The 27,718-nt window shown below is 40.1% G+C and overlaps 1 protein-coding gene and 1 long non-coding RNA gene across 3 annotated transcripts in view; one reads left to right on the top strand and one right to left on the bottom strand.

Moving 5' to 3' along the window:
• LOC146442129 (uncharacterized) overlaps nucleotides 1-8,272 on the top strand; it is a 38,442-nt gene extending 30,170 nt beyond the window's left edge. Inside the window, exon 4 of the long non-coding RNA XR_014850157.1 lies at nucleotides 7,425-8,272. This is a non-coding gene — a long non-coding RNA (uncharacterized LOC146442129). The remainder of the gene's footprint in view (nucleotides 1-7,424) is intronic.
• On the bottom strand, nucleotides 777-27,295 carry RDH10 (retinol dehydrogenase 10). Of its 2 annotated transcripts, none has more exons than XM_085053039.1 (6): nucleotides 26,715-27,295; nucleotides 25,995-26,230; nucleotides 5,967-6,065; nucleotides 4,524-4,669; nucleotides 4,075-4,206; nucleotides 777-2,168 (listed from the first exon to the last, which is right to left on the bottom strand). In XM_085053039.1, the coding sequence occupies exons 1-6, from the start codon at nucleotides 27,004-27,006 to the stop codon at nucleotides 2,045-2,047; spliced, it is 1,029 nt and encodes a 342-aa protein (XP_084909165.1). In that variant the 5' UTR covers nucleotides 27,007-27,295; the 3' UTR covers nucleotides 777-2,044. The 2 variants fall into 2 exon arrangements, with proteins under 2 accessions (XP_084909165.1, XP_084909164.1); XM_085053038.1 differs by having other exon boundaries at nucleotides 25,995-26,233; nucleotides 26,715-27,292.
• Between the last annotated feature and the right edge of the window lie 423 nt (nucleotides 27,296-27,718).

Here is a 27,718-nt window from a genome sequence, read left to right as displayed (position 1 = left end):
ATTGGCAGGATGCTTTATAGAACACCCTTGGTATTTACTGGCCAGCTTGTTTTTCCCTTTCTGTCAGGCTAGTAAGTGTCAAGTATCAATACATCAAATTTTAAAAGTTGCTTCTTAGTCTGACAGAGCAGTAAAAATTGAGACATCTTAGGAAAACAAATGTGCAATAAAATGATGTTATGTAATATAATTAAATTTGTTGTACTTGCTCTTAGTGACTTTGCTGTAAGAATATGGGAGCTAATTTGGCCCTGGGGAAATCTTCTAATGACTTTTTGAAAAGAGCATGGAATTTGGAGTAAGGGTTAATGTAAACATTTTCTTCTACTCTCAATTAGTTTCTAAACAGAGTTAGTTAACAACACTGCTCTTGACATAGATACCATTTAATTTTATACGTGTGCTATGTATACGCAGTAATAACTACAGCTGTGTTAAAACTACATTTACTCTAACTCACTAAGACTGCATCCACATAATTTTTTCATAAACCTCAATGCAGCTCTATAGAACACCAAAATTAATATTCTTCATAACCTCTTTGACCAGCTATGTCATCAATGTGTTTAGAAGACAGACAACACTGTCAGCCCCCAAAGCCCAGTTTAAAAGTACCTACTGATAGTCTTCAGTGATTACACTGTGAACCATGTAGCTGACAAAGTGGATACAGGGGTTGAGCCACAAATATTTGATCTGTGTTGATACCAAAGAGCTGTGGAACAGGCACAAGTAGTTTGTGTTAGTTGTCTTTAAATGAAACATTCCAATCACCATTTTAAGGAAAAGGTGGCTCACTTTAATAACCACAGGCATTGGTCACTATTTAACAAGACATTCTAAAAAAGTAATCACAATTTTTCTGATAGTAGTTTACAAGTGGATGGTATACATTAAGATACAGAGGTAGAATTTCACTTTTACAATGCTTCACTAATACAGATTACCAAATTCAAGGCACAAAATTGTTCGCTTTACAAAAAATACTGTAAAAATGTCATTTGCTGTTCTACAATGTGAGTACAACTCAAAAAAATCTTTACACCCTTTCATATTCTGAATGTAGAGTTGCATCAGGCATTATTCTATTTTTCCTTTGCTAATAATTGGCATACGACCAGCACTTACATAAACAGTTTGCATCTCAGCTGAGTTGCTTTGTCTTTTAGGCACGAGTCCAGTTAGAGAATTTAGCACAACAGCTTCCTTGGAGGGTGGGAGAACTCTGTCAGAAGTACGAATGAGGAAGAAGAAACATGTAGTCCATAATAGTAAATTGGACTCTGACATATAGAGGGAAATGGAACAGAGCATATGTCAAATTAAGTCAACTTGAAAAAAAGTCAGATTACATCACTGATGGCATTCCTAAAAAAACAGATGCCCAGTACAAGTTTGCTCTGAGAGTATGTAAGACAGTCATTTGCCTTTGAATTGGCAGAGATTTACAAATTTCTTTTAATCTTTGTTTAAATAGAACACACACAGTTGCAACAAAAGAGAATTACACCACAATTTGGCCATGTGTCCTTTAGAGAACTTGGGTGAATGAGTGAAGAGATGCATTCAGAAACTGCCCTTGAATTTGCTATAAGATCATAAGCAGTAGCTTAAACTGCAAGATTTCTCTCCCTTCCTAAATAACATAAGGGAAGTCAAATCACTTCTGAAACATTGCGTCTTCTAGTTGGAGACAGCTCTTAGAAGCCTTAGCAGACTAAGGAAGAGATATCACACAGTGCATCCCTACAGCAAGTAGTATGACTAGTTTACTGTACATACAGTGAGATTCTAAAGGACAATGGTGGCAGCTACATTGTAAAGTCATTCGAGTTACCTATCACATTTCCCAAATACTCTAGTCAGTTTTATTTACAGCATATAAAAATCCATTGATTTTTAGAGTTCAATACACAGGTTTAGGACCCAAGAGAATGCCACAGTAAGATGTTGACATTTGCATCTGATAGATGCAAGTGCACTTTGCAATTCAGTCATGTAACGTTATTGCATTCGCTTATAAATGTTAGTCCATCCAAAACTGTTAAATTCCATTTTTTGCTTCATTGTTGTTTGTAGCCTGTTTCCGTTGAGCGATGAAAGGATACATACACTTGTCTGCTCCCAAAAATCGGTACATGCATACAACTGCTTCAAATGGCAGAATACTGGGAAAAAGATTATAGATTTGTTAGAAAACAGCATAAAACAGAAACTCTGCTTACATGCACTTGTAAATACATGTACTTACATGCACTATGTACTTGGTCTCCTTAAAAACTACATAATACCTACTGGAGAGTCTTCTTAAAAGACTTTGGGGATTTTTATTTCACAGGGATACTTTCAGAGAGCACTGAAATTCTAGAGTCCCAACCACACAGGCAAGGAGAAAGGAAGAAGAAGCTGCTTATTCACATGCTTCCATCTTACACCAGATTTTCTGTTTCTTCACAAGCAGTGTGATAGCTTGTTTTAAAGTGAGGTGGGGGAGGGCAGCAAGGGCATCACAGAAGGCCTGGTAAAAGCAAAGCATCTGCTAAAAGCCACATCAGCAGAGGTCATCAGACATAAAAGATATTCTTTAATGTGGGATTAGTGTTAGTTAATGCCATTCTTTGATCACCAGATGTCTAACAACCTTGATTTATATTCTAAACTCAATCATCCATCCTCAGGAAGAAAGGTCCAAAGTAAAGAGAGCAATTTCCTTCCCCCCCCAGTCCAGATAAAATTCCAAGAGGTGATTATATGATGGATACCTGGCTACAGATCCTCCTCTCGTTCTCACATGAACAAAATATTGTTTTTATTTCAAATGTAGTACTCAGGGGCTCTAGTCTAGGACTAAGATGGGATTCCTCAGCCCCTGGAAATAGCAGCAGACACTTGCTCAGTGGCAAGCGGTGCAATTCCAGCCGTTAGGAGTAATGACCACTGAAGCACCAAGTAGATGTCACTGATACAGGTGTCCTCAGTGCCAGCACTACTGCTTGCGCAGTGACTGGAGGGCCTTTGATGTAAAGGCTGCTGCCTGGGGCATGGATTATGAAGAAGCTTTGATCTCCCTGTTGGAAGCTGAAGTGTTGAACCAAGAAACCCCGAAGGGCCTTTGATGTGGCTGTTGCGGCATAAGGCTCTGCTTGTGCAGGAAGCACTGAAGCACCCTCTGAGCTTCTGGGTGAAGGAGTTACTTCTTAAAGATACTGACAGTGGCCTTCATTTGGCGTCAGGATAGACACATACATTTACTCTTCCATGAAAGAGGTGAGTAGTGAAGATACCTCTATTTTCGGGTGAGCCAGTCCACCAAGAGACACTTGAGCCAGAGGAGAACAAACACCTTATAAGTGGAATAAAAATCACCAAGGTGCTTAGTTGCAACCATCCCTTGCAGAGAGAAAATAATACAATGCTGTATTTTATCGGTTCCCTCTACACACTACAGATTTAAAACAAAAGCTGTGAAGCTGTTCTCCAAAAATTAGAATTCAAGTGATGTCGCATCACTGGAATTGAAGCAGCTCCTGCATTATCCTGCATCACTGAAATGTCAGCCTGGCTACAGATTAGAACAGTTTTCATCCAAAAACTGCAATGTGTTAGAATGAAAGAAATAATTCCTTTAAATAGCCCTTCCACCAAACTTAGAATCTGAAAATTGGTTCTGAAAGTGCCAATTTTCAGTTTATCTACCATATTTATGCAAGTTGTGAAGAATCTGCAGGCAGGGCCTTCTCACACACTGGTTCTAGAGACAAGCAGCTAGAGGTTCCTCTGCTGGTAGCTGCCTCATTCCTAAAGAGGAACTCAAACACTGGAATTAAAAGTATGTTAAAAAGAAAATAGGAATCTAAGTGGGATGGAAGATACAAGAAGGTTAGAACAAGGATGCATAGATACACAGGATCTCAGTTAAATGGAGCTTCCCAAGCAAGAAACCTACAAGCATGCAAACCGAAAGAGAGACTTATGAATTGGAACAATATGACACCTACAGCCTGTGTGGGTGGGAGGGTGTTTGTATCCAGAAATTGGATGTGCTCACGTACTTTGTGGCACTTCAGTTCTTACCTTTTCATGAAGGTGACCATATACATGAGGCGAGGTGTGCAGATCATTGGCTGGTCTGTAAGGATGGCTCTCATAGCCTGCTTCACACAGTATTCAGGTTTCAAGGGTGGAAGGAAAGGCTCAATTTCTTTTCTGGAACATATGATTAAGATAGATTAATATGATACATAAAGGACCACAGACCCCAGTGAACAGTTCATTAACTCAATTTCTTTGGAACTTTTTCCCCATTCACTGTTAAGTTACGAAGACTATAGCTCAGAACTTGCACTGCCTGTGTACAAAATGTCTGAAGAGAGTGAATTCAGAAAGTCTCTTTTTGAGTCTAACACTAACCTATACTAAAGCAGATATAACCTTTATTTTTATATTTTCACAGTAACAGTTGAGTTACCTTTAAATACTTTTATGACACTACAAGCACAGAGAAGAAGCAGAATTCTACTCACCTGATTCTGCACCCTCTAAACATTCCTGTATCTACAAGATAAGGGCAGACTAAAGTAGTTTTGATTCCATCCTTTTCAGCAGCCTTCAATTCATGGCTCAAAGACTCATGGAAACCTACAGCTCCAAATTTGCTGGCACAATAATCCTGTGTTGGCAATGAACGAAGAAAAAAAAAGGCAACTTAAAAAGGATAGATATGAATGATGTTCAAAGCCAGAATGCCTAAGGTGATTCTGCATAGATTTTCAAAGCAACAACAAAAGACACCCACTTTTGAATAGAGCATCACATCAACTCATTTATCACTTTACTTTTGAGTTAATTAGTACAAATCATGAAAGCAGGAAAGCTGAATGTAGGAGGATATTACCTTGGATTCAAGTCTTTGAATCAGGCAGGTTCACACAACAAGTTATTCCAATTACCAGTTTGCTTAATAATAAATGGTGCAACAAAGGACTGAGATACCTAATACTACCTTGGGTCAGACTGCAAACAGCTTGAAGAGCTGGCAGAGCATAGGTACAAAAGTGTTTTAAATATTATTTTTAAGGTTCGTTTCAACAGCAGACAATCAAGATTTGAGTGTTTCTATGATACACAAGTAAAATGCTACTGCTCTCTATGCAATTATTTTTATTGTTGAACTCCCTGTGTTTTCTGTCAAATCCATCTCTGATGGTGGCCACGCCCAGTCTAGGAAAATCGTAGCTTTCTCAAGACAGTAAACATTCTAAAAAGCCCTAAGTTACACCATCTTCATTCATTTGTGTTATGAAACACTGCAGTTTAAGGTCATGGACTGAGCATTACCTATATGCAAAGAAGCATATGCTGATGGGGTAATACGACCATTATTATTTAAGACATATTTTCACAAACTGAATGCTTTTTGTTCACACTTGCATTTGTATTAATGACTCAAAAACCAAGACAAGCTCTAATTCTAACCTATTTTTATGCACCAGACAAGTCTCACAAGCAGTTGCTAGTGAAGGAGGTGAGCCATATCTTCTAGAAGGTTTGCAGTCTTTTCCTCACAGAAACAAGAAACATTACTTTTGAAAGCCCCTGCCCTTGGCTTCAAGCTTAGCACTGAAGATCTCGACAGGAGTAGGTTGAATGGCACCTTTCATGTTCCTAAATGTATCAGATAACTCAAAGATCTTCCAGCATTCTAGATGATCTGGGAAATCCCCAGCCATCCTAGACTTTTGCTCCAAATGCCAAGTCCACCATCCAAGCAGATGAATTCAATGCCTTTCCAAGTCCTGTAGCTCCCACTCACAGGGAGCCATGTGTTAATATAATACTCAGCACCATAACCTCCAAATATCTTTGAAGATTTGATCTTATTTTCTCTAGCTGATAATACAAAAAAAAAAGCCCCTTATCTTTGGCAAAAAGTGCCACATTTTTTTGTTAATTATAGTCTAACAAACCTCCACTCCAGCAGTACTGAATAACCCCAAGGAACTCGCAACTGTCACAATGTGTCCATGGTTCATTTCCAGCATCTTGGGAAGGAATGCTTTAGTGGTCTACAAAATAAAACAAAAAACCAAAACACACATAAACAACATAAACAAAAAACCTACTTCATGAACAATGGCAATGAGTTCTCAGAATTTCTCAGTTTATTATCAAGAATATAGAAATACAATTATTGTACAGGTTTTGAACTTGAGTTTGTCAAAAACGCTAACGGAAAATCTACAGCTTCTTTGTGAATTCAGACAGCAAGGATTATATCTCCAAAAATCCTAAGGTTAAAGGATCAATTGAGCTCAGACATGTTTATTTTTCCACAAGAGAACTAGTTATCAGGAGGAGATAATTTGACCTTAAAATGGAAGTCACATTTTTTAAAGACATAAAAAGAAATAAAAAGTGTTTAATTACACCATCCAGCACATCTCTGTTGAGAGCAGCACCAATTATCAGTTCTAATTACTGACAGTGTTTAAGTTAGATATGGCTAGTTTTATCCAAATAACTTATCACCTTAGGCATTTTATATTAAAAGAAATACTAGAGGCAGAGTTTTTGCTGATGTTACCTTTTTACCTATAATAGAGCAAACACCTTAGTTTAAATTGCTTTCTATCTTTATTAGTATCCATAGCATTGCTATAGCTAAAAAGACAATATAGACATTTCTGTTACTAATTCCTTAGGAGTTTAAAAATAAAATCCCAAAGCACATCTCAGGATGAAACTTTAATTTTAACCTCCAATTTTTATTTTTTGATAACAAAGTTTGCTTCCATTTAAAAACCCAAGTCAGAGTTAACACCTTTAAAAAATTTTAAGCAACACATTGAAGATACTTGCTGGAAGATTAGCCCTACCTTTGTCCTATCTCTCTTCTGAACATGACTCAACACTTCCCCATTTTAAATAAGTACTAACCAGAGCACCTTATTTGCTACCAAAAAAACCCCAAAACAATGAAGGAGTAAAATAGTATGTGTAGTTATGGTGTACTTCAGCTTTTAGGTTGTCAGTGTACCATATGAGATCACTTTTAAATTGCCCAAGAACTTCAGACAATGCTTTTTAATCACAAACATGCCTAGTTAGTATGTTAATCTCTTAGTGACAGAGCTACTAATCTATTCCAACTCACTCCGTATCATGAATGCTTTACCCTCCCAAAAACCTACTCTTCCCATGTAATTTGTATCCAAACTCAGAGCATGTAAATGCCCCTTAAGTATTTCCTACTTGCTTAATTGTTGGTCTGAGTCGTGTCAGCTGCATTCTTAAAAAGATGTGCAAACTACTGCTGAATCCATCTAATTCCATTCTTATGCTGTCTGCATTTTCCAATCACAGACGTCAGGACAGTTTTGCTCTAATGATTTTCACATGTTCTTGTACAACATTTTTGCCTGCAGGTGTTAAATGACTAATCCAGACCTCCTAACACCACACAAAAGAGTGTTTTCACTGGACAGCTGGCAGATGATAGAAGATTAACAGACCTCCTGACTCCTTGCCTTTTCTACTGTTGATTCATACAACTCCTAGATTCTGTCATAACTACACAACGAAGCTAATTATAAAAAATAATCTGAGAGCAAGCTGCCTTGCGTTTGTTTCTTTCCTCATGGCAGGGATCTCTAAACCTCTTACACAGAGCCTTGGACAAGAATTCAGTTTGCTGTTAAACTAATCTGTGCCAGGCACACAAAGTTTCAGCCTCTCTTCCCATGTTGCATGGCAACAAAGCCCAGTCATCATCGGGCAGCACCATCCGAAAAAGAGGCTTCGCTTGGATGGCACTGAAGTTTTACAGAGTGTTCTTTATTTGCAGCCTGCCTTGCACACGGCAACACCAACCCCGATCCTCTGTGCTTTCCCTGCAAGACATCCGTGCTCCCAGCTCAGTCCTGCTAAACAGTTTACTCCACTCCCGAACATTTGTCAGCTCCATCAGCAGTTTCCACTTACGTCTCAGCTATCTGTCCACATCACACTGGAATGACTGATTGCCACCTCGCATTGCCAGAAAGCTTGATAATGCAGACTGAAGCTCTGGCTGCAAACCACAGCAACTACAGAAAAGGGGCCATGGAGTTTGTCTTGGGGGAGTGAAAGAGGGGAAAGAAGTGGTAATAGATTTTTTTTCCCCCCTACCACTTTCAGGGCATGAATCAGTATTTTCTTCCAAGAGATGAACAGGCAAGTGCACCAAGCTGTTATCTTTACTATGGCACTGCTTTTTCTGCCTTTTTTTTCATGTATATGAGTTATAACTAAGTGTCCATAAGTGTCTGTGTTTAGCTGGGGTGAAGAACAGAATTTTCAGTCATATAAATATATATATATACATACATAAATATGCAACATAACCAAACTAGTAAATTTCAGAAAGCCCACTCAACTATGCTGTACTGTTTCAAAGCATAAAGATTACAAAGTGCATTTTCAGAGCTTATGGCTAAAGTAACTAATTTTCAACCAGATGAAATGAGCACATGACAAATACAGCTCGTTAAGGACACTTTTGGGTGACGTCTTCAGCATCTCAAGTGCAGACTTGAACAACTCCCAGCAGCAGTACTACAGTCACTTCATGTAAGTCATCTCTTAAAAGCCACTTATGGCTACATTGGAAAAAACCCACAGCTCCTCTGCTTTAAAGACAATTAGCAATTCATGGAAATCTTTGCATGAGACCTCAGTGTTCTGAGACAGCCAGTTCAGAGCAAGCCCCTATACTCTGTCATGGCACATTATCCCACAAATCCATTTAAAACCTGGAGCTGAGGCAGTCTATAAAGATAGCACAGCTATCATATGTAGAAAACTTAGCAGTCAACTATCAACATCTCCACTAAACGGATGTCAGAAAGTCATCTCGATTGCTGCCATCCTCCAGCCATCTGCAGCAGCTGGGAGTCAGCACTTGAAAACAAACGCTGTCAGAGGCAGACACACCCTACGGGGGGGACACATTTCCAGGCTCAGAGTGAAGGCTTGCCCACTGCTCCTCCCAGCCTCCCCTCGCTGGGAAAAACAATCCCAAAGTGAAGTTTTTCTTTCGTGGTATGAGCAATCCCCAAATAAATCAGCGTTCTTACTGAGCTTCTGGCACTGCACACCTCCCTGATCAAAGCAGCTTCCTCCATACTCTGGTTCCCAGTTTTTCTAACTAATACATAAACCAGATCAACCTAGTTTCTTGTTTCTAGTTTCTTTCAGCTTCAGCTACATCTGCCTACCAGACCTAAAGTCTTCTGTGGGCTTGTTGTGCTGCTGACAAACTAGTTAAGAGTTTGACTGGTTTAGGGCAAGATGCCTCCTGGGTGGCCTTCCCATCTGGAGTTTGTCTGAACAGGTACACAGCCCACATTAGTCTTCTAAGGTGATGCATGGACATGCTAATCCTCCATCAAAAAAAAAAAAAAAAAGGTATTACAAGACACCAAGCAAAAGATGTGTTTTGTCCATGGCATTAGAGGTCATGAACCAGGTCTCCAAAATTATTCAAATCAAGTCAAGTGGTTTAATCAAACTATCTGCCTTTTGGTTTGACCCTTGAAGCTTCAGTTTTACCTCTCACAGCTGCAGAGGAAGACATTTAACCAAAACATAAAAGCACTTAGAGCAGGATCATTTATTCATGACAAACATACCACAGTTTTCAACACTGAAGAGAAACCAGTAAGTAGAATATAGAGGATGAAAGGAATTGTGTTGTGATGCAGCAGGGAGAACAGTCAGGAAGTTATGCAGTGTTCAACATCAAGAAATGCAAGTTACGCATCTTCACCCATAATTAGCCCTTTTTTTAATTTAGGAAAAAAAAAAAAAAGCAAACCCCAAAAGCATAGTGAAAACATCAATTTTATAACCTGAAGTATATACTTTGATAGACAAACTAGGTAGGATAGATAGAAAAACCAGCTCTACTTTCTTACGAGCAGCTTCATATGTTCTATCTAGTTTAGCCTTTACATTTTTTTGGAACCTAGAGATCAATTCCTAATCTTCTGAGCATTTTCCTCTACGTTTTTGAATATACCAGTAAGGCCAAACTATTCCCAGTAGCTGTAACCAAACTTCTATTTCATGTGCACACAGCTTAAATGACTTCTCACAAGTGTGAAACTGAACAAGCATTTACATGTCACTTCATAGCTTTCGTAATCTGTTCTCAACATTTTGGTTTACGGCAAATTAACTTCTAACAGTCTAGCACTTCTTCCCTCCCCTTCCCCAAATTCTTTAGTTCCATTCTTAATGAAACAAAACTCAAAAGATTGTGCAACACAAAGAGCAGCACAGCTGCAATGTCAAGACAAATTAGTCTAAATACAGCAAATGAGAATATGAAGAAATACTGTGTTTGGGAAAGTGATTTTTTTAATTAAATTTCGGATTAATTATTCTTAAAGAAGAAAGCAAGCATCCACAGAAAACAATGTTAGCTGTATGCAGTTCAAGACAATGAATACTGAATGCAGAAAGTACACCAAAGTAGAAAAGTATGTGCTACCTCATGTTTAGAGAGTTGCCTTTGCAGCAAAGAAAGAAATAAACAGGTACCAAAACATAAGGCCCTTTAAGTTTCTCTTTTTTAATATAATAAATTTCTTCACACTTTCTATCTTCTGTCAACAGCCTTTTTAAGCTATTTTGATGGTATAAACAATCTGTATTACTGTAAGGTAGAAATGCCTTTATGCCAAAGTATATGCCAAGCTCATTTTCCATACAGCTCCTTCAGGTAAGGAGCATGGTTATTTTTTTTAGGCTTATCAAAAGAAGAGAATTTCTACATCACAGTTATACACAAGAGTGGTGTGCTGGTATAACAGAAAATAGTTCCTCCCAGGCCACAGCTATTCCTGACTGCCAGGGCAGCTGCCCGACAGCACAAATGAGTGCAACATTTGGGTAAATGTACTGTTTCATCTTCACGTTAAAAACTATTCAGGCAGCTCCAAGAAGTAAAATTGGTGTGGTTAGTCAAGGACTCACATCCAGATATCTCTGGGAATTAAAGTACCAGAGACCATAACAGCCTGCTGCCACACACGTTAACTAATCTGTTAGTTAAACTAACAGGGACAACCGAAGTTTCTAATCTAAAATACATACCCTCTCCCTCCCTTAGCATGGACATTCAGACTTTTTTTTTTCCCCATTCTTCTTCACAGCCTACAGCACAACACACTGCAAGTTCTCTTACTCCTGTTCAGGACAGCATGTGGCCACTCACTCCACCACAGAACCAAATACAGAGATTTCCACACACCCCAGTTTCTTGTTCCATTCCAGCAACCGAGAAGAAATGCACAAAGGTCTGACAAAAGAGCACCTCTAACTCTTCTGCAGACATGCTGTCCTACCCATAGTAGGTTTGTCCAAACTATGTGGTATTGCACTAATGAACAACTGTATGTTAGAAAGGAAGGTGCCTGAAAGGCAGAAAACCACCGTGGCAAGCTTATCAGTAAACATACAGAAGTTATTTTCAGCTACAGCCATACAGCCCAGCTTATTTCAGAAGACAGCCACTTTACATACAGTTTATAAACACAGGTTAAAACCTCACTTAAGGATTACAGGGAAAGTCATCGTCAAACGGTTTTAGAAGAGGCCTTGAAAACAGACCCTAGAACTCTTAACTCTCTTAGGAGGATTTATCCAAGTTAGGCAATATAACATCCAAAATGCCTTCTCACACACCAAAGCATGAAGTTGCAAGCCTGCATTTAACCATTTATTTTCCTTCTAGCTCTTTTATTTGGTTCCAAAGAGAACTGAGAATAATTGTCATTTGCACTATCATCTCAATTACTTTTCCCATTTAGCCTCCACATCCTTCCTAAATTCCCCTTTACAAGCACCTCTGAAGTTTTAGTGTAAAATAAGATTAGTAACTGCACTAAGACTACATGAAAATATCAAGTACTGAGCTGAAGACTAGAGAGACCACCCAATACAAAGGACGTGGCTCTGACAGTAACAGGCTGAATACAGCAGGCAGACAGAAGTCTACAACTACTGTTGACCTTGCTAACACAAGAGACCAAAGCTGTACTTTAAAGGACCTCAGATGTCTCTACTGACTGTTTTCAGGAACTGCTGGGCCCCTTCTGGATAATTAGCCACTGTCTAAGTAAATATTTGAATAGCTGTGGAAATTAGAACAATTTTTGATCTTTGGTTTCTATTCTCAAGAAACAATAATGAAAAATAGGTCAGAATTACAATCTTCCTAAAGTAATGAATTAAAAAATAAAGTCACATTTCTCTGAATTTTTTATAGGACTACCCAGATCCTTTTGAAGCAAAAAGGATTTGGAGATAAACATGACATCCTTAAGCTGAGCTTCTATAGGTGGCTCCACTAAAAGCAAGAAAGGAAACTATTCAAGGATTGTCCTCAAGTGTGCCTTGCACAGGCCCTGCATTCAGAACAAAAAAGCTAGATCTTCCAATATTTAATCTCAAAATAAGTCCTTTTGTTATTTATCTCCTGGCAGGCAACACAACCTTCAAGTTCTCACTAAAGGTTTATTTGTCCTTTACTTAAAACCCACTGTTTTGGGGCCACGGGGATTCCTTTAATATTGAACTGCGCCAGCAGTTAATGCTTAATATACATGCACAGTAATAATGCTACAATTGCCTTGCAACCAGAGGCTCATGAAAGAACAAGACAGACTTAAACAGAAGTCTGTAATGATGAGTAACACAGAAGCAAAGCCACACATACACTCCCCAATACCTTGGATAGCCTACATAAGCAGACGGAGTGAAACTACACATAAATCTACTCAGTTTAAGAAATGAAGGTAATAAAATAAATACCCTAAAGATGTAAGTCACAAATGAAAGAAACATCAGTTCATTTAAAACTGTAATTGATTTACCAAGAAATAAGTGTACTTCTCTCCAACTCCGCATGGAATACTGCATTGAAGTACATGAAATCTTAGATTAGTAAAAACGTAAGCTATTACTTGAAGCACTTGGTTTATAATTTATTATTAATTTATAGATGTAATTTTCTCTACCCTCATGACCAATCTACATACATAAAATCCCTTGCTTCTCCACAGACATTAAATCAGCTGAGAAGCACCAAAGTTGTACAAAATGAGGTTAAATCTTATTTATGGAAGTTTGTAAGTGGGTTTGTTAGTAGCAATAAGCATCTGTCACCCCATTTACTAAAGAAGTATGCTACAGCCCATACTTACATTACTACATTGTTTAGCATTTGCATTGTTTAGGGTTCAGTTCCAGAACCTCTCCAGTTTTCAAAGCCAATAGTCACCACTTTTTGCTATGAAGAGTTCAGTTATCATAGTGCTTCCTCCTTTACATGGAGTTAACCAGACAAAAGCTGAAACTGAATTAAGTAGTTTCCTTAATCAGAACTTAGTGGCAGAAAGCTGTTTACAATGGGTAGACAGTAAAGATAAGATAAGTAATGCTATTAAACAAAAAAAAGCTCACAGGAAACTAATACTACTAGTTATCTCCTAAACATTAATCATTGATTTCCACTCTTAACTACTAGAACTAATTATGCTATGCCTAGGGCAACTGAACATTGCCTGACTAAATTGCCTTTTGTATAGTTTGTTAACAAGGCTTAGTTGAAAAAGGCTGTGTCTACAGAGAGAGGGATATGAAAAATGCTTACGGAAGGACATTGCAACAGAAACTTTTATTACTGTTGCCTTATCACATCACTACATTGTCTCCCCCTGCCTTTCTTTTTAAGGGCTTAATTTCCTGTGATCTTTCCCCAAACTGGGGTAGAAAACAGCTTTGTTTTCCCTCTCATCAGAAGTGTAGGTTAAGTACTCACTACCTAAGTAATACAATTCTGGCTTCAGAAACTTTCCTCTTGAGCATCAAGGTGGACAAGGTATCACTGTCAGCTTTATAGTGCTCTGCTGCTAATTAAACTTCAAGCTCTCTTCAGGAAAGCTTTTCTGCACCCCCACCACTGCTATCACTCTAGATTTTGTGTGCACTTACCTAGGGCAGGGGTTTAGGCACATAAAACACAGGCAAAGGTAGCCCTGATTTTCCCTTAAGAACACATCACTTCTGTTTAAAAGAGGCAGTGTTTTATATACTTTCTGGGCACAAAGAAATGCAGGTATTCAAGCTGAACTACTCTTGCTATCACTGTATCAGTAAACAGAATTCAGAGCCTTTATGTTACTGGTATGTAATCTCCATCATTGTGCCCCTGAGAAATTTTATATTTTTTCTTCCTAAGAGATTTTATATTCACATGCTTTTTAAAATTATTTCCATCTTCAGATGTCAGGCCTGTCCTGTGAAGTGTCCAACCTTTCTAAATATGCCACCAGACATTTCTATAGAACCATCTAGCTGCCTTTAAAGAACATGATTGTATATATACAATACCATAAATGCACACCAATTTGTCCCCTTTTACCTGTACTTGCAGATACAGCTTGATTGCTGTATAAATGTTTCCTGTATATGCAGCAGTATACCTAAGTGCTTAAATCACTGATTATGTATTTGGACTTCCCTCCAGAGTTTGCAAGGCTTTGATTTCATATGGCTATGGAAAACAAAGCACATTCTCACAGGCTGCCCAGAGAGGTGGTGAAAATCTTCATCCTTGGAGGTATTAAACTGTTTGGACACAAGCCTAGGCAACTGGCTCTAGGTGGCCCAACCTGAGCAGGAAAGGTGGACCTGATGACCTTCAGAGGCCACTTCCCACCTGAGCCATTCTGTGATTCTCCACCTGAGTACACCAATTCCTTTCTCGACACTCCATTCCCTCTGCCTCTCACAGAGGAAGAAGTTCATAAGCCAGCAGAGACCTTGCACTCTTTGTCTCTATGTTAACTGCAAGTTTATCAACACAGAATCTTAACTAACTGGAAAGGACACTGATTTCTCTGCCACATCTCTCCTGTATCTCTCTGACAGGAGCTCTTGCCTGCAATAAATTATCCTGCTCTGTCATTGTTGAGCAGCTAGCAGAGTAATGAATGCATCAGTTCTCAGTGGCAAGAAGGAATGACCTTTATTGTTTTGATTTCATCACATATATAGAGTTTTCAAAAGTCACCCAGATTGGTCAGTCAGAAGCCTTCCCCCAGGCCTGATTGGCCAGGCCTGCACTGCTCAAGTTCTGGGACACTGTTCCAAAAACATCCAAACTTTATCTTTATTTACAAAACACAAGAAAACTTCTCATGGGAAAAACCTGTGCTAGCCACACTGCTCTGTCTGAAACAGTGTCTGTTCTACTTCCATTTCTCTTTCTCCTTTGGTCTCAAGTCCTTTCAGCTGGAGGGAAGGCCCAATGAAGCAGGGCAGAGCACCTAGATGAAATTCTTGTGGAATTAACATTTTCAGCTGAGTTCAGAACACACATGTACCATTTTGTTTTCAAAAACTAATTATTTTCCCTTGGCTATTACAAGCCCTCACATAAGTACACTACCTTACCAGCTTCTTAAAGACATTCTGAGACCTCACAAACAATTTTCCCCACTTTGAATTTTAATGGTTTTAAAGCTTGGTCAGAGCACTCATATTTTGGACTCTTGACAGATAGCAACAAGCAGGGAGAAAGAGTATCTCTGCCTAAGCAGTGTAAAAGTGCAAAACATAAATTGCCAATGATGTTTGTTGTGAACCTGAAATGCCAAACTAATCTAAAAGATGAGACAGAATAGTAGAGGTAAGAAGGCATGGTAAGAGGGCTGTTAGAGGCCCAGCTATGTGTTTAGTCTGCCTTACCCTGAAAAACAAGCATGTCTAGACCAAAGGGGAACAAACAAACCTGCAGACTTCTCCAGACAGCACAAATTTAGGGCATATCTAAGCATGAGAACTGACGGTTTCAAAGTACTCACTTTCAAAAGCTGACCTCTTCTCTCCTGCCCAAAGGCATTTTATTAGACAAGCTGATATTTATTCTCCACAAATATTAATCTCATTCTACTCCCAGACTATCACAGCTATCAAACCACAATTATTATTCATTTAAATGAAGTATTACACAGTTGGCAGCCACTGAAAAGTAAGATGCAGCTTCCAGAAAGTGAATCATTCTGTTCAAATCTACCAAGTTAGTATTTGAGCTTTCTAGATAGTCAAGACTAACACAGAGCTCCAACATGTCTGTGACAGCACTGATACAGTCCTGCAAATTCAGGCATTTAAGTTACAGTCCAAGTAGGTAGCACCACAAACTTTGTATTCTTCCACAGGCAGATCCATCAGTAAAGATGGCTTAAAAATAGGTTTATTCAAATGTCAAATTTTAAATTACTTTAGAGTTTTCTGCTCAAGTGACACAGGAAGTTAACACTTGCCTACTCCTTTCCACAAAAGGTGGTTTAAGCCTTGCTGAAGTTAAGTGACTAGAAATTCTACTTTGTTTATATACTGACAAATGGCTGTGTCAAAGGATTTGTAGTGTTTCAGAGCTATGTTGACATTAGTGTAACAAACACATTAGTCCCTCACCTTCATTAGCACAAGTTTGTAGCAAATGTCCAACCATTTGGAGAGCAGTTATTTATTGCCAGCTATTTGATAATCTTGACAAAAATGAAAACATGCCTCTGAGTCTGTGAAAAGTCCACATAACAAATTAATTTTAGAAAAAACTATTAGATAAGAGCTCAGAATATTCTGTTCAGTGAACAAGAATGCAATCTGACTTTTAAAGACACATTTTCGTCCAGCTTGCCATAAGCTTAGTCATCTTCTGGAATATTTAGTAAAACTTGGTAATTTAGTCTACAGGTTTCCAAAACATTACTAGAGGACAGTACTGTCAGAACTACTTACAGAAAATATGAAGTCATCATTCATGTTTTATGATTTATGTAGCAGGCTTTTTAAGAAGTGGCTAAGCAGAAAAGAACTGTCTCGTATTTTATAGATACCTTAAGGCCAGTACCTCCATAACAATGCAATTGCTAGAGTACTTGCAGGCAGACGAAAGCTGAGTCACTTTACTCATCCTGCCCAACTCAATCCCCAAGTCATTGTTTTGAATCACTTGCTCCATAATAAGGAAAGTGATTATGTTACAACTGAGTATCTCACAAGAGGAACAAGATAAGGGAAGTTTCCCTTTCCACATAGCAGTTTTATTTAGTGGAAACAGAAAACCAGGGATGGTGATACAGCTGAGTGGAGATTTAGCTTCAGTACTTCTTTAGGAAACAGTAAGACCCTAAAAGGCTATGACTTCCTGTGAAGTAACTCACTGAAAGAGAAGTAACACTTTTAAAATGCACAAAGCTTTTAGGTTTTAAAAACCCCAGGTGTTTCTGTTTCATACTTCTCCCCACCTTTCCTCAAAAGGGTATGCAAATAACAAACAATCTTAACAGGTAAACTTGTGCTTCATAAGCCAACAAAGTATAAAATGATCACAAGACTCCAGCTAATACAGTGACTAAACCAGCAACTAATACAATTTTCAAAGATTCTGCTTGCACAGGCATTTTAAACATGAGCAAACTACTCACTTTCTTAGGGGGTGAGTTTTCAAAGAGAGCAAAATACTTCCTTTGCCTGTTTGTGGAAACTATGCTTATTTCCCACAAGCTGAAACATGGCTCCAGCCTGGTTTTTTCCACATTCTGTGTTAGTACAACTGACTTCCAGAGAAGTCAAACAGTGCAGCAGGCAGAGAGATCACTGCTCTTGATGATACACAACAGAACAACAATGATAGTATTGGTTCAAGGTAAATAAACTAGAGCTGTAAACACAATATTATCTGATGTGTACAGAAAACTAGCTTGCCTTTATCTAAGGGTTTTTAACAGTTGTAATTAAAACATTGCCATCTCTTTAGAAGTCAAATTGTTACATTCAGACTGTTGTGCCACTGGAAGATTTGCTACAGCTTGGAATAATTTAAGAGTACTTAGCTATTTAGAGGATGTAAATCCTACTGAAAAAACAAACAAACAAGACCAAGAATGAGGTTTCACTAGGATAGTCGCAGAAGCCCTGTTCAGCTAGGTAATTTTACCCTATTCCTCCTCACCTCTTCCTCCACACACTGGCTACTCCAAGTCTAAAATGCTGATGAGGTGATTCTAGTCTCCAAATAGAAAAACGAATCAACTTGGACAAGTAAGTTAGCAACTTTCCTCCCTGCCCTGCAGATAAGTAGTGAGATAAACTATCTCACCCAAACATCAACTGAATATAAAAAGCTAGTGCAAGGTAAGACGCAGATTCAAGGGATGGTCCCACATGACAGACTGCCTCATAGTTTTATCCTAAATCAACAGAAATTTTGGACAAGTTACTTTGAAAAACATGATTCATGAGCTTTTTCAAAACACTGAAAGAAGTACTTGAAAAGCTGTCACACAAGTTCAAACAGATGGCAGAAGCAACCAGCACCAGGGCACATTTAGGTGCAGAATTCAACAGCCAAACAAACTTGAATTTCAAAAGGCTCACACCAAGTCAGCCACCTCAGTTCTGCAGCTGTTCCAGCATTCCTTGGCCTACCATGCCCTCCTACCCCAGTTGTGATAACTCACTCATATCAAGTGTTAATTTGACTGACATATATATCATTTTACTAATATAATTATTTACAAGAACAGAGTGTTCATCTAGAAGTGTAATCACAGATGTAAATCTCTCCCCCATTTGTGACATACCTTCTTTCAAACTAAACCCTCAAACCCCCAAGATTCTACGAATCTCAAAGTCTATGCCTACTCACCTATATTGTAACCACATTTTGAAGGACTTTGTAATTTTTAACTGACTAAGAAGTCTAAGACCACAGGTAAAAAACATACAGCATCACATGTAAATCAGCTTCAGTTTGCCTTTGCAAAAAGACATCTGCCATTTTTCACAAAAGACAGACAGGTATCAGTAACTCAGTTTTACTACCAGTGTCAATAGCCAGAAACCTCAAAGGTCAAAGGGAGCAAGGCTTATCAAGTGAGTGATGCACTGGCTTTTACATACAGAGAACTGTGGAAAGATTTAGTACTAGAGATACATAAGAAAAACCCTTTCCTCCCTGCAAAAAAACCCCGGAAGTGAAATCAAAGCATGAGAAGCATTGGGGGAGAATAACAGCTCACAGCTGATAAGGATAAAAGTAGAAAAGATTTAAGAAGTGCAGTGCTAAAATAGCAGGGATGGTGCTAGAAAACATAACATTCATCTCTCCTCAGCCTGTCTAGTCAGAGTAATTGATGACACTGAGAGCCATGAAAAAGGATTGCTTACCCACACAGATCAGTTAGGACAAGTCTTAGGCAGTGCTGCAAACACTGGGTTAGCAGGACACTTAGCTGCACCATAATTAGGATTGCTTTTCTCCACGTAGCTGTACCATAATTAGGATTGCTTTTCTCCACCATTGAGCAAACGAACACGGCTGTCTTCTACGATTCTGCTACAGTCACTTGGTTATTACAGAAAGTTAGTAACATAATAACATTAACTTAGCTGCTTGTCATAAAATAAAAGTGGATGTTACTTGTAGATGGAAGAATCTGGAACTTTAAACTCCATTGCCGTCCTAACCTCCACAGGACAAGAAAGGCAAATGCATGGTCTTTCAGATGAGTATTTCACTGAAACATTGAAGAGCTGCTCTCTCCACTTCTAGCAAGGTTAGGTACCACACTGGCAAAGACCATCACCACATTCAAGGTTTTCCTGTCTCCCCACATCCTTCACAAGTAACAGCATAATTGCAGACCAAGGCCAGGTCAGAGGTTTTTGCTTATTCAGCTGACCTACTGCGTTCCATAAGGAGGAGGAATATAACCATCACACTGATCACTCATCCAGGACATGTCTTCAGAGAAGATTAGCAATCCTGAAAACATTCACTCAGTTTGCTTACAAGTCTCCAACCCTGAGAAAAAGTCATAGCAGACTAAAGAGTGAGATTATCCCAAGTGCCTTACCTCTGCAAGCTATACTGCATCTCCAGCTTCATTTTAGATAGATGTAGAATTGCAAGCCACTTAATACTTCTGATATGTTTCAAGTATGCTAAGAAGTCTCGGCATGCTCTCTTCAGGACAATTTTCCCCTTCCTTAATTGAACTTTCACAATGATTTTCTGTGAAACATATTACTGTTTTCACCTAAATTCTTCAAGCTTAATATAGTTTTATGCACAGAAAAAACTGGCTGATCACACATTATGCTACCACCTTGGACACCAATCTACAGGCAACAAAAAATCCATGGGTCACAATTTGCAAATCTTTATTTTCTGTTCTTGGAGACTCTAAGATCCATGCACCTTTCAAATGTTGCAGCAAAATAAACTCCAAAGTATGTCTGAGAGAAGCTGTCACAAAATCTCAGGTGTAACTGAAGCAGTTTAATGAAAACATTGCAGAAGGTCATTCTAGAGTTGTTAACTGACTGGAATGAAAAAAAATCAAATACTTTACATCATCAGTGAGAAGGAGGGGAAATGCACAAATTCACCTGTCATTTGAACAAAAGAAGTCAGCATTCTCCATCACACAAGGAAGATGCTCCAACACAGCAAGTACATGTAGGAAGGCTGGTGTTGCAACACATTCAAAGAATCTTCAATATGATTTTCCCCCAGCCATGAGCATTGCTAACTAATCGAGAGTGCTGGAATCAATTCTGCTCACACTCCTTGATACCTAACTACTTATCATCAAAATACCATAGACAATGAAGAACCAGGACAGAACAGACTCAATAGCCCTTAGGGACTAGAGCTGAGAAACATGTGGAACAACTACAGTTTGGTGGGCAGCCCTGTGGAATCCCAATTATAGATGCTCAAACTCACGATTCCTGCACAAGGCAAATGAAGAGGCATTTTGCATAAGCCTATGACCTACCTACCACCCCATCTCTACACACTCAATTATGCATGTTGGCTCTTCAGATGAGCACATTGCCTAAAGGTTCATTTTTATCCTCTTCCATTACTATTCTGAAACTGGTATAAGATTGATACTATGGTCAAAGCTCAAACATACAGGTACCTCAACTGAAGGGTTTGGGTTGGCACCTCCATCAAAAAAGGAAGAGAAAACTTAGAAAGAAAAAAAAAATAGAAAAACCATGGAAGTTTTTAAAGTGATCACTATAACTAAAACATGATTGCAAAGCTAAGCTACAGACACATACAAATTGCAAGATACAGGCTACAAAATTAAAGACTGCATGCTGGTGACCGACAACTGTGCATGACACAATGCTAGTCCTCATAGACCATAAAGTAAATTCATGAGGAAAGCTCTGAATCAGTAGTCTTGTGCCTACTTTAACTCCAGAAATATTTATCCATCCCTTTATTTTCCAACACTTGTGTTAAGTACACTGCTTTTTAAAATGGGAAAGTGCAGTTTTCTACGGCATGCATCTGGAAGATAGTATTTTCTCATTTGATAGATTTCCTTTAATTTCTTGAGAAATGTACCCAAAAACATATGAACAGCAGAACCATACCAAAGCACTTATAAGTTTTAAGTATGACTAATATGACTATTTCCATAGCTAAGGGTATGATTGCTTTTTCCTTCATACTCACTACCCAGCATGCTACCACAGTATATGAAACACATGTGCTGTCCAGGGTAATTTACTGGTGGCATGTAGCTGGAATAATTGTGCAAGGGAAGAGTTAGTTTTGATGATACTTTTTGGATCACATACACATGTTTTACTTGAATTTGATCCCACTTATTTTTCAAAGAAAAAAGTCAAGAACATGTATATTATACTTTGTAAGTGAACTCGCGCATCTTGGTGCACATCATCATGAAATTTAAAAAAAAAGGGAAAAAAGCAATTAAAGCTGACTCCACTCATCTAAAATACTTCCAAAATATTAAATATAACTGGGTGACCTGTCAGTGGAATATTGTCTCTATATTTGATCTCAGGTGCTAGAATGCTAAATTTGATAACAAAAATTAAACTGCTATGCCAACAGGCCACAAGACTCAGTGTGGTATAATTTCAAGTAACATAAGCTGCTTTTTCTTTTCTAGGAGATGCCATTTGCACACTAAGTGTAATACCCCTGCATTTGAACTAAACAAACTATAGCCATAAGTGAGCTTTATTTAACACCAGGGAGCTTGAAGAGAAAACAATACATAAATACTGATACATTATAGATAACTATAGCCTCTCCAATGCTTTGGCAATCCTGTCAGTCTAACGAGACTGGTAAGTACAGCAGCTGCATAAATGGGTATTTGATTTAGTAATTCTGTATTAAATACCTTCCCAATGTATATTTAAATTTTAGATGTTTTCATGAATGCCCTAAATATTTGAATAATATTTCTCTCTTTAATCAGTATTTATCTCCCGCTGTACCACTGTCAGGCCACCTAAAAAATTACTTCAATTCCTACAGAGATGCCAGCATACCTTCAAAAAATCAAGCAGGTGTAAATAAATTAACAAACACTCCAGCTAAGAAAGCAATACATAAGTCTTTAAACTCTGGATCCTAGTCTCTCTCTACATGGATTTCTTTTTTTTTTTTTTTAAATATGACAGAGCTGGAGCAGAATGCTTTTGCTTCCCCCTTATGGTAAGTTGAAGAGAACTCTAGGAGGAAAGCTTTAAGCTGAAATATTTGGAGTATCCACACGACAAGGAAACACAGATCCCTGATCTCTCAGGGCTGAATATCAAAGATCCGTTGTACAGAAGGATCTTCATGTCACAGAATTTCAGAACCTGCTCAACTCCCTGCCCTGTCCTCTTGCCCAGCAGCCAAAACTAGGACTTCCCAGGTATTATAGCAATGGCCAAGATCAATATCTACTCATCCAGCAATAGATTATACTTCCAGAAAAAGCATTACAGTAGGTACAAGACTCTCAAATTGTCTCAAATTTAAGAGTTTGTAGCTTTATTCAATACAATGCCATTATCTAAAAACCAGTATTTTGATACTTAAGCTTTATTGTAAAACTACAAGAAAAAAAATCCTATTCCTATATTTGCTAAAATCAGATTCAGTGACAGCTTTAAGTTATATTGTGACTAAACATTTTTTAAATTTGAATCCTGACATATCACAGGAAGAAAGTTTCTAAGTCTGTAAAGGTTCAATTCTAATAATTGACAAGTACAGCCAAGTAAGTTATTATTCTTGCAACAGACTGGCAGGAAAGATAGTGTTACACTCCTGCTACAATTTTATGCATCTGCAAATTATAGTAAAGCAGAGCTGGCTTATTTCAAACTGGGAATGGATTTTCCCCCTATGTTTTCAATATCAGAAGCATTCAAGTTATCACAGCATGAAATAACAGGTTTTTAATACTGCAGTGGATTTTATGCTGTGGAAATTGCTACATGATGCAGTGGTGACATGTTTATATAGAACACTCATAGGAAGGATTACACAAATCATGCATGTCAGCAAAATGGAAAGCATCTGTTTAGGCTGTGGCATGCTGCTAAGGCTCTCCTGACTGCCAGTGTGTGATATGGTACACAGCCCAGTTGGAATCACAACAGCAAAACGGTGACAGATTTTCAAGTCACTGCCTACTGCAGAAGTTGGGCAGCCTTCCGATAGTAGCTGCTAACATAAAAGCAAGATTAGATCACCTGCATTCCGCATCGAGAACAGGCAATCTGATGTCAAATGTTTCAAGGGACAGTACTAGCACCCTATTTTCAGCTTTTAGATAGAAACAAAGAGGCTTGATTAATGACCAAGGGATAAAAAAGAATTTCCCCTGAACCACATAAAAAAGAACCCCAACAAACGAAAAACTCAGAAAGTACAGTCACTTAACTACTGAAGCAATATTACATGCAAGATCCACGTCTTTACAAAATCCATTTACAGCTTTTTGGACTAAACACCCTCCAAGAATACTTAAAAGCCTACATAATGCTCCAGAGTATTAGCTTTGCTTTTGGACCACCAGTTTAGCTGACACGGAAAAGACTAGCTGTATAAGACTTCACACATCTAGACACATTGTTCTATTTAAGTCAGCATTGACTTGCATCAAAAAAATTGGCTTCAAATCAGCTGATTCAGATGATATCTTATGAATTAAGTAGTATTATTTTCAACAGAAGTCCACCCACTATTGGTCAAGCCAACCTTTTCTGGGATCATGAAGGGGAATATAAGGAAAAGAGCTTTGCCAACTGCAAAAAATAAAAGGAAAAGCAAAGCAGGACAAAATCTACAGGAAGTTTACATATGAACAGATCCTCAATTAAATATAAAGGGTGTTGACTGCTTCTTTAAAACTTAAGCCAAGATCTCAAGTTCCGCAGTCCAGACATAGCTATACCTTCTTGGAGTAATTTTTTTTTTAATTTTAAAGTCACTTCATGCTAACATTTAAAGATGAATGGAACTGTTATGGAAACCCAATCCTAGCAATACTAGACCCTAAGTTTAGTTTTCTATTACTGTAAGAGACTCAGAACACACAGATTGCTTTAAAAAGGTCTTTGAAACTTTTATAAATAAGTGTATGACTTAGGCCTGAAGGAAGAACAGCTGGAGAATTTAGGATCCTCCCATATTTTAACTCATGGTGATGTCATAATTTAGAGTTCTTGGAAACTGTCAATTCAACATTTAAGCCACATCAATAACAGTCATTAAATCTACTACACATCTCTATTGGCTTGAGCACAATTTAACTTCTATTAAGGGGAACACACAGAGCTCTTAATTATAAGAAGTCACATGAGCATTCCCAGAACCTCTCAGATTGCTTTAAAATACATACTCTCAGAGTTTAAAAGAGTTTCTAAACATACTATCTCCTGTGCACTGAAGTTTAAGCACTTTCTGCAAGCTTTACAATACATTGGAAAGAGACTGCTCTGCCATTAAGTGTTCCACAGTGCAGATTTGAAGGGGCTCCTTTAGGGTTATGAAACAGCATTTCATTTCCATGTAAAAAAAGTTTGGCTTGGGAGGGCCTTCTAAGTTTTGAAGATGAGGCATTTTACAAAATTTTATTATGAAAAGGTAAGATCACTCAAAGAAGGTTTAAGTTGAAGTATATTTCAGATTGCTTAATCCTTTCATTGTTATGCAAGTGTATTTCATAACCTTATTTGAGGAGTCAAAGAACAGTTTTAATACTAACAATGGTCTCAGTCTGACAGCTAATGCTAACCCAAGTGTGCATCATGCCCTCCTTCAACACTCCAATTTATGTAACTCCACACCACCACGGGTTTAAAAATAAACCACACGGGAAAACAAGGTTTAGATGGACAAAAAGAGTTAAGATCACATCCTTGTGCTCCTTAATTAGCATCTGCTAGTTGTGGAGACAATACCATCCCAGAAACCATAGTTAAGATTTTCTTACTTCTACAGGCAGCTCCCAGAGAAAGATATGAGGACAAATACGCAGGATTCCTGAAAAAGTGCTCTTGGCTTGATTTCTTGAGAAATCTTTTTTGCCCTTCCTCCCAGCCTTCAAAAGGAACAATCTGCCTCCAAGGCAATTCAAACAACATTTTCAGCAGGGGTTTTAAAGATTTTTTTTCCAGAAAAGTGTAAGTTTGTTATTGTAACCATCATTAAAACAGCATCTTAAAGCTGCTAATGTGCTGGCAGAAAAATATGTGAGGAAGACTGAGAAACCATTCATTAACAGTTACAACCTTTAAGCAGATTCAGAGATTATTGCTTGTAAAGGATTTAATATTCAGAGCTGCAGAACTGGCCACAAGACTTCGAACTCTGGATTCTAGGAGGATATAGTTGATGTAAAACTATTGTTAACAATCTTAATACCAGAATTCCTGTTAAACAGAACAGTTAGTTCAAAACAAGAAGTCCCCGAAGCAGTGATCTCGCAAGTGAAAAGGAACAAGTGCAACACTCGAGGAGATAGGAGTTCAGGAACAGCACTTCATTTCCCAAAATTAATTACCAAAAAGGGCAGCAGAAAGGAGTTTATAGTTACCCAGAAGTGTGCGTGACAGTTAACCATCATGGTCCTCTCAATGAGCTCATCAGGACACTCCAGAAGATGGTGCCCGGAGACCACACCAGCATTGTTAACCAGGACAGACACCTCGCCAACCTCCTTGCGGACCCTCTCAGCTGTCGAGTAGACATTCTCTCTTTTGCCCACATCACAGGTGTACGTGTAAACCTGCAAGTTGCAATGGGGCAGCACATCTTTCTCTCCATCTCCAGCTACTAAAGAACAGATAAGAGAACAGAAGGGGTGGGGGGCAATAAAGCTCTTGCTCGTATTTTGACATTCAAACAAGTAGTCAAGCAGAAAGAGCAAATACAATTCCAAACCGCCAAAACTTCTATTTACTTTGGTGTCACTGCAGTACACCAGGAGTCGGCTATTTACTATCGCTGCTAAGTGTTTTAGGAAAAGCTGCAAGTTTTAAAGCCGCTGCTAGAGTCCGAGGCTCCCCGAAGCAGGTCTGCGCTCACCGCTGCGGGCACAGGGCCGGCTCTGGCTGCCAAAGGCACCGTCGGGGTGTCCGATAGCCCTGCGCCCGGCGGGCTGCAGCCCGGAGCCGCTCTCAGGGCCCGCCGCAGGTGAGCGCTGCTCCGGGCCGGACCCGCCGGGCGCGCAGCCCTGGCTCCGTGCGCCCCGGGCCGGGGCAGGGCAGGTGAGCGGCGAGGGCGGCGGGGACAGCGCGGGGAGCCCGCCGCTTACCTCCGGGGGCGGCGGCGGCCGCCTCCTCGGCCATCTCCCGGTAGATGTGCCGCACCATGCCCGCCGTCTCCTCGTTGCTCTGCGTGTTGATGTCCCACAGCACCAGCAGCGCCCGGCGCCGGGCGAACTCCAGGGCGAAGAGGCGGCCCAGGCCGCTGCCCGCCCCGGTGATCAGGCACACCTGCCCCGCCACACTTTTCTCTTTGGGCCGCACCAGCCACTTGGCCGCGGCCAGCACGAACGCCCACAGCACTCGGAAAGCCACCACGAAGAACTCCAGCAGGATGTTCATGCTGCCGGACCGCGGCGCGACCCGCGGGGCCGGCGGAGCGGAGCCTCCTCGCCGCCCGGCTGCCCGACCTGGAGCCGCCGCTGCCCGGGACCGCCCGCTGCGGGCACCGAAGGAGGCTCCGCTCACGGGGGTCCCACCGCCGAGCTCCCCCTCTCCGTGCCGCTCGCCCTCGGAGCCGCACGCCCCGCCTCAGTCACACACGCCTAGGACGGAGCCCGGACACGGCGCTGCCTGCCCGCCGCCGCCTCCCCGTCCTGTCCCGTCCCGCCCGCGGCCCCGCTACTGGCAGTGAACATCTTGCTCGAGCGGCCCCTCTATATAGGGCGGACCGGGAGGCCGAGCCCCTCCCCCGGGCCGGCCCATCCCGCCCCGCATTCCCGGGACCCCCCGCCCCCGCCCCGCTCCGCCCCGCCGCCGGGGGTGGTCCCCGACGGGAACGGGGACGGGACGGCCGGTGCTTCGCGCTGCTCGGGGCGGGCGTCCCGGCAGCTCCCGGCGGCTCCAACCCGCCCCAGCCCGCCCCCGGCGTGCGGACTACAAGTCCCGGGGTGCGCCGCGCCCCGCCGGAGCGCCATCTCGGGTGCGATGCCGCAGCGCGGGTTCGGGGAGCGCGCACGGCGCTAAAGGTTCGTGCTCGGGGCTAGAGACGCAGGGAAGCTGGAAGCGCTCAGGAACCGCCGGGTCCCCGCAGGATGCCCTATGCCCGCCTGCC

The sequence above is a fragment of the Lichenostomus cassidix genome, chromosome 2 (assembly GCF_008360975.1).
Source record: "Lichenostomus cassidix isolate B80296 chromosome 2, HeHo_3.0, whole genome shotgun sequence".
NCBI lineage: Eukaryota > Metazoa > Chordata > Aves > Passeriformes > Meliphagidae > Lichenostomus > Lichenostomus cassidix.
The sequence above is the reverse complement of the archived record's forward strand: the minus strand, read 5'-3'. Positions and strand labels throughout refer to the sequence as shown.